Source organism: Rhinoderma darwinii, chromosome 6, assembly GCF_050947455.1.
Source record: "Rhinoderma darwinii isolate aRhiDar2 chromosome 6, aRhiDar2.hap1, whole genome shotgun sequence".
Taxonomy (NCBI): Eukaryota; Metazoa; Chordata; class Amphibia; order Anura; family Rhinodermatidae; genus Rhinoderma; species Rhinoderma darwinii.
The window spans coordinates 37986462-38004104 of record NC_134692.1 but is presented as its reverse complement, the minus strand read 5'-3'; the positions used below and the strand labels follow the sequence as shown (position 1 = coordinate 38004104).

Sequence of the window (17643 nt, the reverse complement as noted above, 5' to 3'; positions counted from 1 at the left end):
TTAAAAATGTTACTGTAATAGGAATTGAAAGTCAGAAAAATGCTAATATCTCCAAGTAAGAAAACATAATGACTAAACTGGTTGTTTCTGATATACTAATATATGGTCATTTTTAAGTTTTAGGTGAAAACCCCCCTTTTAAAAAGTTCAGGGTCACTTTTGAACGTAAGCATAAAGTTTACCTATAGATACAAGTTTCACATAATGTTAAGTAACGTTGCAAATATTATAATTTACTATTCTGGATTTGCATTATCTCCCATGGTACATTGTCATTCAATGATCCATTCAAAATTCTCCTCATTGCTGCATGCGGATCTCTTCGCTCCGTGGAGATAGACTTGCCCTCTAGTAGCTTAGATGAGCTGATATAATGCAATTCCCTCTGATGACTTGTATTCTAAAGCAGACCATAAATCGGCCATAGACGTTAATGTCAGCAGATTGATAATCGGTTGTGTATGGTGCCTGCTGACTGCTGTCCACTATCGGGGCAAACCGTTTACTTCTGTCTGAATTCAATGCGCCCAAACCATTTTTTTTCCTAGGAGGTTCTACTTGTTCTCCTCTCCCTATAACATTTAACATGCACTCTCAGCCGGACCAGGGGTGCATGTTTATGGGGGAGTCGGGAAGATATCTGTCAAACACTAGGCATGTTATTTCTACGGAAGGAAGGACCTAAACCGCTGTAGAAGTCTAACCTGTCCGATCCCTCCTGTTCCCATAGACGACAGCAGAGTTCATTGAAATCTGTGCGTTCCATAGAAATAAATGTCATGTCTGTGGTAATCTTCAGATTTTTCCACATAATACACCTGTATAGTGCCTACTTTTTGTGCAAGACTGCCTTTGCATAGTTTAAAGCCTATGTACACCTTTCAAAGGAAATTTAAACCAATGTTACGTGATTTTTAAACAACTTTTACATTTACTTTTATGTAAAAACGTTTTACTTTTTAAGATATAACCGCTATGTATCCTGTACACATATAATCTGTATTGTTGTGTCAAAGTCGCAGCCGTCAGTTGATCTGAGCTGACGGCTCGACTGAAAGCTGGTACTGCGTGTCTCTGACGTGCAGGATCCAGCTAATAACGAGTCTATCTATGTTCATAACTTAGAACTGATAATTATTAGCTGGAGCCTGTGTGTCAGACACACAGGACTAGCTTTCAACTGAACTGACGGATTGGGCTTTAACGAAACGATACAGCTCATTTGCATACAGGATTCATAAACGTATCTTAAAACATGCAACATTTTTAAATAAAAGTAAATTTAACTGTTAAAATCAATGTTTTATGTTTTTTTAATTATTTTTTAATCTATTCAAAGGTGTACATAGCATTTAATGTTGGATTGCAGCACCGTAATAATCCATATAAAGACAACCTGTGCATGGAGTTTGTAAGTTATCACTGTATTCACTTGTGTCCCTCCATTCTCCATGGTTTCTTCATCAATCCAATCAAAAGGGATCTTATTCTATGTCTGATATCAGAAAATTAGATTGTGTGCTCTACAGAGACAGAGACTGATGTGAATCATTATTTTCCCTGGTAATGTCTGCAGAATATATTGAAGCTGTATAAATAATTGATGCTTAATAAATAAAACATATGTTTCAACTGTATTATTTGCAAGAAACGTTCCCCACGGGGAGTGACTGCAGGGTCGTGGTTGGTCAATTTCACTCGCACTGCTAAAGTCTAAGGAAAGGATCATTACTGATGATTAGGACGACCTCAATGGATTTATGAACCCCAATGTGTGTATCCCACGTCCGTGGAGAACTTTTCACCCAGGCAAACCGATCAGACTGAGATTCGACATAGTCATTAGGTCAGGACACTATAGGCGGTCTATTAAAGGGGTTTCCCAGAGTTACATTTAAAAAAAAAATAAAGTAACTATGAATCCCATATTGCAATTCCGCTCGTGATGGTGGATATTTATGGGCCAGGTCAAGTTGAAAGAATGCATGTGCCATCCTTTTTTACTTTTTGTCAATGTGGACACATAATATAGTTACATGGCCATAACTACTGTACGCTGCCCATGGCCAGCAGGAACAAGATCGCACAAGACCTATATTTGTATACACATAACAACCAGTCCGATTTCTGTTTTGTTTTTCTGTTTTGTTTTTAATGCCCTTGTCTTGGTTAATTGCTTCTCTTTTTTTTAGGTGCTCTCACACTGATAATACTAGTGAAAATTTTGTCCCAAAACGTTTATTATTTTAGATGTTATGAGCTTTTTTCCCTAAATGTGCAAATGAGCCTATACTAGACAAGTGGGTGTCAACACCAGTGAGTCTCCTGAGGTGGAGCTAACTAATACAGTTCCTAACCGGAAAGCCCTATAAAGCTTGTCATACACATAAAAGTCGTCTGAACCCACCGATTTCAAAAGGATCAGCTCGCGATCTTATGTGTATGGGGGTCTGCTGTCTTTCAGGGGGAAGAGGGATAGGGCATGTTGGATTTCAGAGGGGTCTGGTATTGACTTACTCCCTTCTCTGCAATTAAATAAACATGCATGCTGGCCGACTTGAAGAGTATCTGTCACTAGTTTAGTAATGCCTTATCTCCTAGCTGATCTAATAGGCACTGTTACACTGATAATATTAGTGAAAATTGTGTCTCAAAACGTTTATTATTTTAAAAGTTCTGAGCTTTTTTCTAAATATGTAAATGAGCCTATACTAAACAAGTGGGTGACAACACCAGTGATTCTCCTGAGGTGGAGCTACCTCACAGCCTCTGACGCTGTCCTATCAGCATGAAGCTGCTGCACACAGTGTGAGAGACTGAGGCTGGAGGGAAGGGGGATCTTCAAATAGCCATATCTCGGGCTGTGGACCACCTAGAACAGTGGTCCTGGTGGCATATGAAACAGGAGATTCTAATCTAATTTCATATGACACCAGGATCGCAGTTCTAAATGTGAAACAACCGGAGGTATCACCAGTTGGATACACAATTGCGAAAAGAAACACTATACTATACGATCACGCTGTGTTGCCGGGCAGGGAAGGGGGTGAAGCTGTATGCTGATTGGACAGCGTCCTACAGAAAACATTACACTGCCCAGAGTGAAAAGAAAGTCACCTCCTATTTGGCTATTCGAGCCAAATTAGCATATTTAGAAATACACTCATAACTTTTCAAATAATCGTTTTTCAAAGCAAATCACACTGTAGTGATCAGCATCATAGCGCCTATTAGATTAGTTAGGAATAGGGAATTAATAAACTAGTGACAAATCCTCTTTAAAAATAAATATCACTGTAATGTCAGCTACTTCACTACTGCGCTTGCTTCAGGCTCAGAGCGATGTTAAAGGTGGATAAATGAAGAAGGCACAGAGCTCCCGCTGCTGCTCCCACCACGCCTGTCACTCAGACCGCACAACCCGTATCAGCAATTACGATAAAATGCATTTTCTTTGCCCTGAGGCTTCTCTTCTAGTGAAAAAAATCTCCATGACCTGCTCCGAGGCTGAACATAGCAGCACCTCAAACACACGACAGAAGTCAATAATTGCCATAGGTTGCCTAATATTGAGTTATATGATATTTAAACCAACATGACTAGATTCATCTTGAGGTTAATGTATAAGAATCGACTTTATGTTGGTCCCTTGTAGTAAACCCCTCAGGTTGTAATCATTTTTTGAGCACTGAATCTGTTAGTTTTATTGCTACATTTGACTTTTTTTACTGTACTTTGCTCTGCAAAATTATTATGATGTAGATGTACTATTTTCATGAAAATTTGTAGCTGTCACTGAAGCGCAGTACATTTAGTTTAATCTTGCATCGATGGTTCGTTTTATACGTGAAGATAAATTTGTAAAAACGAGTGCCGATCGGCTATATAGCGAGTCGTTAAGGTTCGAAAGTCATGCGTTTTTATATGTAACAATAATCCATTGTATTTTCGTTAATTTGAGCGCTTTTGAGATCGCTTGTCTTTGCGGTTCAACAGTTCCGAGCCTCTTGTCTGGTCTGCCAACGGCTAGCGGATGCCTGTTCACACGAGGGGATGTATGTTTGACAAACAATAGTTTTTAGGTCATCATAAATGATTTGATCAACAACAAATGAGCGATTTATCACTGATCGTGTAATTCCTGCACATTTTTGCACTGGTCAATGATTGCAAACTTTTGATCTAACTTACAATTTTTGCCCTTAGAGGACTTTAAATTTGCTATATCAGCTCTACCCTCTGCTTCTGGCCTTGTGACTCTCAAGGCTGCAGGACCTTACTTTTAACTGCTGCCCCTTGCCTGCTCTGTTTGAACTCTGGATACTCTAAAGCTGCCTATCACATGACATAAGTCGACTAAAATGGCGAATTTGGCCGACCATTATTTGATAAATTAACATGAATGACCATTAGCAATGGCCGATGGTCGACTTCTGTTTGCCCAAAATGTGATCAGCGAGGTTGAAAAATTTTGGTTGGAAAACTGCATGAATATTGCATGATTGGCCAATTTTGGCAGATTTTTTGCCACTTTGGGCAAGCCCCATGGAGTTTTTTTTTTTTTTTTTTCTTAAAAAGTTTAGTCTCTCCTGTTGCTTGAGGGAATGTTTGTACGAGTAATCCCACAGATATTTGAGTGTCCGCATTGCCACATATCATTATCGTATGTGTATGACTGGCTTAAGTCCGTGGTCTACAACCTATGACTCTTCGGATATTGCAAAACTGTAACACTCAACTTGCCCTGACCACCTCCAGCTCTAAGCTATCACCTACTCTCTTACATTTCATTGTAGGAGTTTGTGGTGTAAAAAAACAAGACCCCAGCGTCTTTCATGGGGCACACACAATACGGTCAGTAGGATTATCCTGATAAAGTGAGTCAAATGACATCATTTTATTCTTGATGTTTTTCACATGTTCGGGTTTTCTGCACTTTTTTACAAAAATCTGTGGCTTTGCAACTTGAGCATATGTTTACGCGGCTTATTTTCAGCCGTTTTTCGTGGTGTAAACGGTTGAAAAAACGGAAGCTGAACGCCTCCAAACATCTGCTCATTTCAATGTTAAAAACAGCATTTCGTTCTGACGCTGTGTTTTTTTATGCAGCAGTTTGAAGAGAAAAAAAACCGGCGTGCAAAAAAACACCCTGTAAAAAGAAGTGCGTCTCAATTCTTGAGCTGTTTTTGGAGCCGTTTTGGCTCAATAGAAAAACCGCCCCGAAAACGGTCGCAATAAACGTCTCAAACATTTGTGGTTTAAAAAACGGCTGAAAATCAGAGGCTGTTTTCCCTTGAAAACAGCTCCGTATCTTACAGCCGTTTTTTGTTTAGCGTGTGAACGTACCCTCATGGCAAAAACTTTGACGTTTTGAAACCACAGCCGTTTTAAGAGAATCTCAAGTTTATTCCCCGGCCATTTCTATCTGCCAGGTAGATGTTACGTGAACTATTGTACCTTAATTAAAATGATCACTATTAAGCAAGCAAAACCAAAATGAATAAACCGATTAACAAAAATTGACTTCAGTAAATTAATTTCTATTAGCAGCGCTGAAATATTTATAACCGTTCTGTGATATATTGTGGGAGCAGGTTCTATCCCATTCAGCCAGTCTTTTATGTGTGACAGCTTTAGGAGTTGCTGTAATCCAGAATTCTCGTTAACTTAATGATCACAGAAACGCTTCATGAGCAATGAGTCTACTGAAGTTATGCATGAAAACATACGGGTCTACTTTTACAACGGGCCGTCTAAATATACCACCGGAAATCTGCAAATAGAAGTAGTCTGCCTGCCAAGACATGACTAAGACATGGGCCCTTCATTAACTAAGCTTTTAGAAACAATGGGGCAGATTCAGTAATAGTGCCCTGAATTTAGACAGGATAAGACTAGACCAGACAGGTAAAAACTGCACCAAATGTATCACAAAAATGTTTCTCTTTCCAAAGCCACCTTTTGGCTGGTGTACTATTAACCAGTATTTGAAAGTGCACGCTATTAACCCCTTAGCAAAATCCCACGTAGCGTTAACTCAATGTGCGTTATCCCACGATGGCGCAGACTCAGGAGCTGAGCCCTCTCCATATGTGGCAGGTACAAGCTGTTTCAAACAGCTGACACCACCTGCAACTGTCGGGATCAGAGGTCTGAGCCATTCAACCCCTCGGATGCCACAGTCAATAGCGACCACAGCATCTAAGCCGTTCCATTAGGGGAACAGAGGGAGCCCCCTTCCTTTGTTTCCCTGAAGGCCGTCAGGTCTGCTGTAAGTGTTTTACCATTAAACCTTGCCAAAGGCAAGGCTTTAAATAGTAGCGCACAGATAAAGGCAATACACTGCTACACATAAGTATTTCAGTGTATTGCATGAGCAACCTAACAATCGCATGGTATAGTCCTCTAGGGGGAATAATAAAAAAAAAATTCCCCCCATTTTCAAAAAACTTTTTACAATTCTGTAAATTATTCAAATGAGTGGGACAGCCGCCAAGAAAGTAACGGTTTGTGAAAGTACGAACAGAAAATGAAACGTATGTAAACAATGAAGAGTCTACACCGCTCATATCGGCGCAGCGGCCTCTTCAAATAGCTGGTCGACGGGGGGTGCCGACCGTCGTGCCCCCATCGATCTAATATTGATGACCTATCCCAGATAACCCATTTAAGCCTTCTCTGCTCTCTGTTCAGTGGTATTTCTGCTAAAAGCCTGGTTGAGAAATACTGTGGTTGTTGGGCAGTGTACCCCGAGCAACCAGATTGTCAGATATAACTCAACTGTGAGAAAAGGAAAAACAACTTGGTAGTAGTCACACCGTTCAGCCTACATTTTAGTTAGAAAAAACAAAGTCTTTACAGCCAGACCTAGATACATCCTCTAGGCCTAAGAATCCTCTCAGATAGATTAGGAGCCACCAATGCAATGACATGGCCTGAAGGCTCCATGAAAAGTCATGTTAACCTGTGATGTCCTTCAACTTTTGGACGTTACATTGGGTGTCATGACTTGTAAGGTGTCTGTATGAGATGCAACTATTTCTGTGTAGTGTCATGCAACTGAAGTTGGCACCTAGCCTTCAAGTTGGCCCTCAAGTACTGTCTGAAGAAGTAGTCATTGATATTGGTATGTTTATATTACAAACATGTGGGTTATAAACCCATTTTCAAATACTTTATTACTGCAGATCGGCACGGTTTTTAAATTTAGTGCTGATTTCCGCTTTTAACCTGCAAAACCATACAGACATTAACAATGGGGGCCCCTGTTCACAGTCGTAATCTATAAGCCTGAGTAGCTACAAAGAGTGTCTGGCTCCGGAGGACCCAACGCATCAATATATTACACGGACTGCCCATTGCTTTCAGTGGGAACTGTGTAATGCTTTTTTTTTTTTAGCTGAGGTGGCGCTGCAGGAAAATTGAGCAGTTGCGATCAGGATGATCGGTAGAGGTCCCAGCAGCTGTACATGCAGTGATCTGCCTATTCCTGGCAAACACTTCTAATACAAATAAATTGTCCCTTCTATGAAGGCTGGAATTTGTACACCTGAGTTGCACGCTTCGTCAATGTGGTTGTAGAACTTTGCTTAAGGCTGGCAAATCCGTACATGTTTTACTGCTAATTGCCACGTTTTTGTGATGCGCTTATTGGCTACGCAAGTTTTACACGTAAAACTAGTTAAGGATGTTTCACCTGTAAAAACCGCATGACAACTGCATTGCGAAACCACAACAATTGTGTGAATTCAGTACCGCAACGTATGAATCCAGCCTTACTCAACACAGAACAGCCTGAGCTCACAGATTTCTGCTGTAATGGATGTAGGGTGGTTTCACACAGCATTTATTTGGAAAACTGCCGTTTTTGTGGCACATTTTATTTTTTAGCCAAAGCCAGAAGTTGGTCCAGCAGGAGGGAGAAGTATAAGTCCTTCCTTTATATTTCCTATTCTTCTTGTATCCACTTCTGGCTTTGGTTTAACAAAACGGCATGAAAAATTGCCACAAAAACGGCGTTGTTACACGCTACGTAAACACTGCAGAATTTCCGACCGGATTTTCTGTGCGGAATTCCGCAGAGTATTACAGTAACCGCAACGTGGATGAGATGTAAAAAAAAAAGTCTCTTCCACACACTAAGGCGCTTTTGCGGCCGCAATTTCCCCGAAAATCCACGGGAGAATTACGGCCCCATTCATTTCTATGGGGCCATGCACACGACCGTAGTTTTTACGGTCCGTGCATGGCCCGGGAGCCCACACCACAGAAAGAACGGATATGTCTTATTACGGTCGTCTTCTGCGGTCCGGGCTCATTGGAAATAATGGCGGCTGACAGTCCGCTGCCGGCCGACCCGAAAATCACAGGCGGGCACATGGCTACGGTCGTGTGCATGAGGCCTAAGTAAACAATATGCAGAAAAGTGTGAAGATTGGCCTGCGGTGCAGATTCTTGATCTGCATTATGTCAATTTCTCTTACGAAAACGCTCCAGAATTTCCACATGGAAAATAAGTTTCGAAATTATGCAGTGTTTACTCTACGTGTGAACGTAGGCTTAGGGCTTGTCCACACACAACGGATTTGCTGTGGAAAATGTGCATCATTTCATGCGTTTTTTTTTACTGCAGAAAATAATGTCGATTTTTGCTGCATTTTTTGGTGTGTTTCTTCACGGACTGTGTGATGGTGATATTTCTTCTTCCTGTGATGTCATTTCCACCCCCTGTAAGAAATTCTGCAGCGTTTCTGTAGAAAATTACGCAGTACATCCGGTAAATGCAGGAAATCAGTCCACTTTCCTCAGCAATAATTGACATGCTGTTGAAATAAATTTACGCACCGCTGGTGAATTTGAGGATGGATTTTTTTCCACAACGCGTGCATGATGTTTGTTAAATCTCACCCACTTTGCTGCTGCTGTACTCCGCTGCATATTTTCCGTCCGCAATTCCAGGCGGAAAATACGCAGCTATTCCGTTCCGCGTGGACAATCCCTTATGCTGTTTTCGAACAGATTTCTGCTGGTTTCTAACGGATTTCTTCTGTTTGTATCTCCTGTTAAGTGCTTCAAAAAGCACCGTGATTGATATAGGTTGGAGTAAAGTTCAGCTCCGTATTTTGTTACCAGCTGCAGGCACTGAATTATGGATTGAAATGTGAACTGCTGGGAACAGTGAGAGCTTTGTGTGTCTTTTCAATCAGATATTCCATTTTTTTTTCTTCATCCCTCAAACTTCGATTTGTAAGAAAAATATACATTTTGGGATGTTTTTGTGAGGGGAGTGGGTCATTTTCTCTTGGTTACTGAATTGCGGAATAAAACATTTTTCTTCGTAGCTTTTACAGCAATCTTTATAGAAACAGCTGGGGATTGGGCAATTGCCTAATAGAGTTGGATAGTTTTATCTAGCAGTTCTCCGCAGCGGCACGATGAATAATCTCTTATCTGCTCCACAAAATGCGATAAGTAGCTTTTAGAAGTTTATTTAGGGGCTGGAATACTTTTCGGGGAAATAAAGATAAATCTAAATTTTTTAGGTTTTATAAATACTGTAGTTATGTCGTTTTTGGGCATGGATAGTTCAGGTTTGTGAACTCGGAAGTTTTAATTTATAGCCAAAGGGTGGAGATACAGTACATAGAAGTAAATACATGTTTGTGATTCCATCCTGTGTTCATGATACTCAAATAACCTACAAGAATAAAATTAAAGAGACTCAGGGCACTTATAATGTGGTGACAATCTCCTACATAAGGAGATCGGCGCTATAATGTAGATGAAAGTAGTGCTTTTTATTTAGCAAAACTATCTATTTTTACCACGTTATTAGTGATTTCAGCTTTATGGTAATTACTTTCTTAATGCCCAACTGGGCGTGTTTTTACTTTTGACCAATCAGCGTCATGCACTTCTCTCCATTCATTTACTCATCGCATAGGGATCCTGCTAGATCACTATGTGCTGCCTTATACTGACACATTAACAATACTGAAGTGTTTAGACAGTGAATAGACATTCCTTCCAGCCAGGACGTGATGTCTATTCACAATCCCGACACTTCTGTAACGTTTCTGTGGTACTTACATCAGAGCAAGCGTAATCTCGCTGTAACCTGTCATTTACAGCGTGATCTCGCAAGATTACGCTTGCTCTGCTGTAAGTACCACAGAAACGTTACCGAAGTGCAGGGATTGTGAATAGACGTCCTGGCTGGAAGGAATGTCTATTCACGGTCTAAACACTTCAGTAACGTTAATGTATCAGTATAAGACAGCACATGCGCTGACTAAATGAATGGAGAGAAATGCATGACGCTGATTGGTCAGCGTCATACACTCCTCTGTACAACGCCCACTTGGTCTAAAGTAAAAACACGGCCAGTTGGGCATTAAGAAAGTAATTCGCATAAAGCTAAAATCGCTTCTAACGTGGTAAAAATAGATTGTTTTTCTAAATAAAAAGCACTGCTGTCACCTACATTATAGCGCCCATCTCCTTAAGTAGGAGATAGGCCACTTATAATGTGGTGACAGAGCCTCTTTAAGGTCCCTTTCACACTGCGTTTATACCTTACGTTTAACGTATACCCCGGAAAAAAGTTCCCGACCTATGTGTTAAAGAGGCTCTGTCACCAGATTTTGCAGCCCCTATCTGCTATTGCAGCAGATCGGCGCTGCAATGTAGATTACAGTAACGTTTTTATTTTTAAAAAACTAGCATTTTTGGCCAAGTTATGACCATTTTTGTATTTATGCAAATGAGGCTTGCAAAAGTCCAACTGGGCGTGTTGAAAAGTAAAAGTACAACTGGGCGTGTATTATGTGCGTACATCGGGGCGTTTTTACTACTTTTACTAGCTGGGCGCTCTGATGAGAAGTATCATCCACTTCTCTTCACAACGCCCAGCTTCTGGCAGTGCAGACACAGCGTGTTCTCCAGAGATCACGCTGTGACGTCACTCACAGGTCCTGCATCGTGTCAGACGAGCGAGGACACATCGGCACCAGAGGCTACAGATGATTCTGCAGCAGCATCGGCGTTTGCAGGTAAGTCGATGTAGCTACTTACCTGCAAATGCTGATGCTGCTGCAGAATCAACTGTAGCCTCTGGTGCCGACACGATGCAGGACCTGTGAGTGACGTCACAGATCTGCACTGCCAGAAGCTGGGCGTTCTGAAGAGAAGTGGATGATACTTGTCATCAGAACGCCCAGCTAGTAAAAGTAGTAAACACGCCCCGATGTACGCACATAATACACGCCCACTTGGACTTTTACTTTTCAACACACCCACTTGGACTTTTGCAAGCCTCATTTGCATAACTACAAAAATGGTCATAACTTGGCCAAAAATGCTCGTTTTTTTAAAAATAAAAACGTTACTGTAATCTACATTGCAGCGCCGATCTGCTGCAATAGCAGATAGGGGTTGCAAAATCTGGTGACAGAGCCTCTTTAAACGGATACTGTGACTAATACATAACAGTGGTATCCAGCACCCATAGACTATTATGGTATCGATTAATCAGATACGTTGTGAAAAGCCCATGATGTATACATAAACAGTTGACTGTGACGGATGCCAGATGGTGGCATTCGTCACCCATAGGCTACCATGTTAAATAAACTTTATACCTCGCAGTATCCGGTTTTTGTGGGGTGCCTATGTATAGAATAGCGTAGTCGACTACGCTAGTTTATCCAGCAATTGTTTTGGCCTCTGGTGTAATAGCAGCCTATGGTTACGTTTGACGTATATGCTGCCAACCCAACGAATGCATCAAATATGTAGGGAAAACGCATAGTGAAAGTGGCTTAATCCACAAGATTCCTCTAAAAACAAAAGTATTAGGCTGGGTTCACACGACCTATTTTCAGACGTATACGAGGCGTATTATGCCTCGTTTTACGTCTGAAAATAAGGCTACAATACGTCTGCAAACATCTGCCCATTCATTTGAATGGGTTTGCCGACGTACTGTGCAGACGACCTGTAATTTACGCGTCGTCGTTTGACAGCTGTCAAACGACGACGCGTAAAAATACAGCCTCGGCAAAAGAAGTTCAGGGCACTTCTTTGGACGTTTTTGGAGCCGTTTTCTCATAGACCCCCAATGAAAACAGCTCCAAAAACGGACGTGAACGCAGCGAAAAACGTGAGTTGCTCAAAAAACGTCTGAAAATCAGGGGCGGTTTTCCCTTGAAAACAGCTCCGTATTTTCAGACGTTTTTGGTCACTACGTGTGCACATACCCTTACATGTTTATGGCTGTTACAATACTTTTCCTGCGTTCAATTGGACAATATGGCTTCTCCACCTTGCTTTATCTCTATATTTTTATGGTTAAAGGGGTTTTCCAGGCACTAAAAATGTATTGTCTATTCTCAGGATAAGCTGTCAATAGCTGATGAGTCAGGATCCGACTTTCGGGACCTCCGCCGATCAGCTGTTTTGTAGGTGTCGCAGGGCTCGTACGAACGCTGCTTCCCCTTCCTTTGTTCTTGCTCAATGTTAGTCGTTGGGTAAAAAGACTCAGACATGTTGGATTTCAACATGCCCCATCACTTATTCTCTCTGAAGATAAGCCGCTGCCAGCAGTGTCTGGCAATGCCTTATTCCCCTCTAAATTATAAGCATGGACGCTAGGCCAAGCATGCAAATTTTTAGTGGATTTCGAAGAGATAGCTGTTGGTCAAATGTATGTATGCAGCTCCTATACAGACTTCTGATTCTGCATGGTTACAGACTACAAACAAGCCATGTGTAGTCTGATCCTTGGGTCATACACCCTTTCATCATTACCCAATTTTTATTTTTTTACATATCTATGACACATCAGAGGATCATTTTTGTCTGGATTATTGTCAATATTCAGTCCTTTTTATTGGTTTTGTCATTTTGCTTTCCTTGACTCCTGAGCGGAAAATCTGCCTGTTTACGATAGGACAAGGCAAAATCACTGCCTAAAAAAAAGGTTTTCGGAAAGCTGAAAGAAACTAGTCTTAGATTAATCGTTGACTGTTCGGTTTCACAACATGACATACTTTATAAAGTCAGATAGTAATCGGTGAGCCGTAAAGATGACTATTGAATCCTCGTTTTCTGTGGCTACTGTAAACCGAATCTATATTAATACACGTAAGTAAAGTATGTACGTACATATGATAACACCTAATTGTCTTCTATAATCTGTAGTCTCTTGCGTATTTGCATTTACGTATTTTTTTATTTCATTTTCAGAATGTAGTTCCAGCCGAAGTATCTCTGGTCTGTGTGGTGAAGCCAGATGAGTTCTGGGATAAGAAAGTAACACATTTTTGCTTTTGGAAGGAGAAAGATCGACTTGGATTTGAGGTAAGATTTCCAGGAATAAAGTTTAACTAAATAAACTGCATAAATTTAATTAAATTGCATATATTTGTACGTTTCAAATAATTGTGTCCCTGTTATTTAGCCAGGAATTACTGTATGGATTTTGTATTAATTCCCCCCCCCCCCCCAACCTGAATAACATGGCAGGGAGCAATAGAGAAAAGCTGTCGGGCTTCCTTGCCCTTCATGGCCAATTTCACGCGGCCGTATTTTGGTCAGTATTTTGCATTGGTCTTTATAAACAAAATCTAGTGACAAAGAAGTATAATGGAAATATATGCACCTCTTCCGTTTTTCATCCACTCTTGGTTTTGCCTTTGAAATACTGACCAAAATACTGCCGTGTGAAAATGGCCTGTCTGCCCCCAGATCAGTGAGAAATGAGCCTTCAGCTGAAGACGTGAGGTAAGCCGGCCGTAGGTAAGTTAAGTGGAGGTGGCCAGACGTATTAAATGACTTTCAACTGAACGAGTTTGCTTAGGCCCCATGCACACGACCGTAGAATTAGTCCGTAATTACGGATCCATTCACTTCTATTGCCCACGGACACCTTCCTGTATATTTACGGGAAGATGTCTGTGCTGTAGGAAGGCTCCACAAAAGATAGGACATGTTCTATTTTTTGCTTTTTCCGGGCCATGCTCCCATACTTTATATGCATGCTTGGCCAAATGCGGGCGCCTGTCAGCGGCTGGCCGTGCCCGTAATCACGGACCGTGATTTAGGCATAGTCATGTGCATGGGCCTTAGTCGACAATTATTTCTTCCGACTTAGCCGTAAACATGCACGCTTGGCTGAGTGTGCATGTCTATTACAGTAGGAAGAGGGGAATAATCCACTGTCAGACCTCTTCCCCCGACAGGATAAATAAAAAATTCATAATTACAAAAAGCAATGCTGCCATTTTTCTTATTTATATCCGTTTATCGTGCATATAATGTGTTATCTTGTGGTTCTTACATTTATGAGGATATCAAATATTCGCTTGAGGGTTTGTTGCATTTATGAGGATATCCGATATTTCAAATATTTTTTTTTAATATATATATATCTTTGATCACTTTTAATGGTCCTTAATTGCTGGCTTCTAGCACCGTAAATGTACGCCGCATGGCGCCAAGGTACTAGCACAATTTGTGTTTGCATGTGTCATTTCCAAATGGTGGGTTGAGTTTTTCTAGTACTAAATACAAACTCTATAAAGCTCCTTTTATTACATTTGTTTATGCTACTTCATCCTACTGTCTTTACTTTGTGTCTAAAGGCCGTTTTGCACTGGCCAATTATCGGTCAAACGAGCGTTCATAGATCGATCGCTCGTTCCCGATAATTGCCCTGCGTAAACAGGGCAACGATCATCTGATGAACGGGCAAACGCTCGTCCAACGACTACTTGCATAGTTTTAAATGCATAAACTTTTATCGTTGTCGGCAGCACATCTACCGGTGTAAACAGGGAGACGTACTGCCGATATGATAGAAGCGTATGGGGACAATCGTAGTAACGAGCGCTCATCGGCATACTAACTCCTTGTGAAAGTCGCAAACGAGCGCCGATCAACGAGCTGTCTCATTGATCGGCGCTCGTTTACACAGCCCACGTTGGGCCATGTGATACTACCTTTAGGCCGGATTCACACGAGCGTGAGCGTTTTGCACGCGCAAAACGCATTTGACAGCTCCGTGTGACGGCCCCGCAAGATGCGCGGCTGCGTGCTTTTCGCGCAGCCGCCATCATTATGACACTCCATTTGTATGTTTGTAAACAGAAAAGCACGTGGTGCTTTTCTGTTTTCATTCATCCTTTTCACTGCTGTTGCGCGAATCACGCTGGTCGCACGGAAGTGCTTCTGTGTGGTGCGCGTGGTCTTCACGCACCCATTGACCTCAATGGGTGCGTGATGCACGAAAAACGCTCAAAGAACGGACATGTCGTGACTTTTACGCAGCGGACACACGCTGCGTAAAAATCACGCACATGTCTGCATTGTCCCATAGACTAATATAGGTCCGTGCCTAAAATCACGCACGTTGCACGGACGTATATCCCGTTCGTCTGAATAAGCCCTTAGGCTTTGTTCACACAGGTATCACACAGATCTGTCATGATTCATTTTATAGCATGTAAAGGGTTCAGCGGGTTCCCATTAAATTTTTTTATGGAAAGAACAGTGTAGAATGCTATTCTATTCTGCAAAAGAACGGAAATCTGATTGAAAAGAACACAAGTGTGAATAGAGCCTAAGAAAAGATTATCCCTACCAATCATCCTTTTAGTAGAAGAGCGTTTTTCCTTCGCTTTTGATATATATTTTAGGTTAAGAAGTACGTGATGTGAATTCAGCTCAACAGAACATTGAGTGCCCTTGCTGTGTAGTAGTCATCAGTATGACATGGAGTAAATGACACAAGTCACTCATAGTCATGCTTTTTGTGACTATGAATTATATGTGACTAAGATGGGGTGTGAAATTTGTAACACAAGGTATGACCTGTTTTTGGTAGATCTGGTTGTAAAACATCCTTCACATCTACATGGCCCACGAGTATAGCAAATATTCTGGTTCATTTTAGCAATTGTGGAGAACTCATACCAATAGCCTCTTCTGGCAGAGCACTGCGACACGTCAGAAGATGGAATATTTTTTGTACTTTTACTTTAATTATATGTGACCACATAATACCTTTACATCAGTTTTATTATAAGGGTCTATTCACACTTCTATTGTACTGACAAATGATTGTCCGTTTTGGCATCTGTCAGGCTGGTATATGTCTGTATAGGGAAAGGCAGGTGTGTTCCTTTACAATGGTGGTCTATGCGCGATGTATTCAACTGTACGGCATACGTCAGAGGTATACGTCGGAAGTATTTCTCGATGTATACGTTTAACAGGTGCGCTAAAAGTAGTGTGAATAGGCCCTTATTATTATTTATTATTATTATTATGTTATTATTTAAATTCTATTAAGGCCGGGTTCCCACGGGTCGGATACGCTGCGTAAAAATCACGCAGCGTGTCCGACCTAGAACCTACAGTACATTCTGTCTGAAAAATCGCACCACATTGTGGTGCGGTTATTCGAACGGAATTTCCGCTGCGGAGGAAAGCGCTCCTACTTCTCTGCGCGTAGTCCGGCCTCCTACCATGGCGTTGCAGGCCATGTGACACTGCAGCGTTTGATTGGCTACAGCAGTCACATGGGATGAAACGTCATCCCAGGAGGCCGAAATGCATGAGGGAGGAGAGTGTTCTGGGTGAATACGATTTTTTTTTCCTGGAGTTGCAATTTTTGCGGTGTAATTGCTGTGATCACGCCTTTAAAATTCGCAACACTTGGCTTTCTGTTGCGGGTTTTGCATGACCAATGAATTCAATTGGGGAAAACCCGCAACAGAAAATCAACAAAAACGCAGCATAAATTGACACGCTGCGGAATTAAATTCTGCACCGCAGGTCAATTTATTAACGTTTACGCTGCGTTTTTTTTTTTTCCGCAGCATGGGCATGAGATTTTCTAAATCTCATCCACTTTGCTGCTACTCTAAATGCTGCGAAATTTACGCACAGAATTCCGTTGCGGAAATTCCACAGCGTTTATTCTACATGGGAACCTGGCCTAACTCATAAGAATTTAGCAAAGACTTGTGTTTTGTTTCTCTTATCTTTGGATCATGTTTTATGCAGCAACCTAGACTCCGATTTCTTGTTCTTGCTGCAAAGTGCAGAAATTGGAAATGAATTCCCTGGAGCTGTTCTAGCTCATCTGATGCCTGTTCCATGTTTTCTCAAGGATCAGTTTTATATTACAGCGAATCAATGCAAACAAACACCGCCGTGCAAATATACCATCCATAAACCTTCAGCGTACATTGTGTATATTTGATAGCCCACAAGAGACAAGAAGTGGCAGTTCATTGCATCAGTAATAGAAGTGTCATTTACATATATTCCAATATAATGTTTGCCCACTATGCACCAGTAACCAGGGATATGTAGACGATAAAGCGTCTTTACCGAGTCCTACGTGTGACACTTTCACAGTGAAACATTGGCGCCGGTATATATTGTAATAAAGGAAGGCTACGTTTCTTAGAAACATAATTAAATAAAGGCTTCTCCGCTATATTTGACAATGATTCCTTTGGAAATGTGTAACTTGCGTTTCTGCGCCTACCCGGTGACCAGAGATTTTCTTTGTTCTGAAGCCACCGGAGGAATACAGTCATTGTTTTATTGAACAAGCCAAGCCCTGACTATTTT

The 17643-nt window shown here is 41.3% G+C and overlaps 1 protein-coding gene across 1 annotated transcript in view; it reads left to right on the top strand.

Annotated features, from left to right (window-relative positions):
* Positions 1 to 17643, top strand: part of SESTD1 (SEC14 and spectrin domain containing 1) — a 112440-nt gene that overhangs the window by 48128 nt on the left and 46669 nt on the right. The window contains exon 5 of the mRNA XM_075829524.1: positions 13246 to 13359. Coding sequence (XP_075685639.1) covers positions 13246 to 13359 — 114 coding nt within the window. The remainder of the gene's footprint in view (positions 1 to 13245; positions 13360 to 17643) is intronic.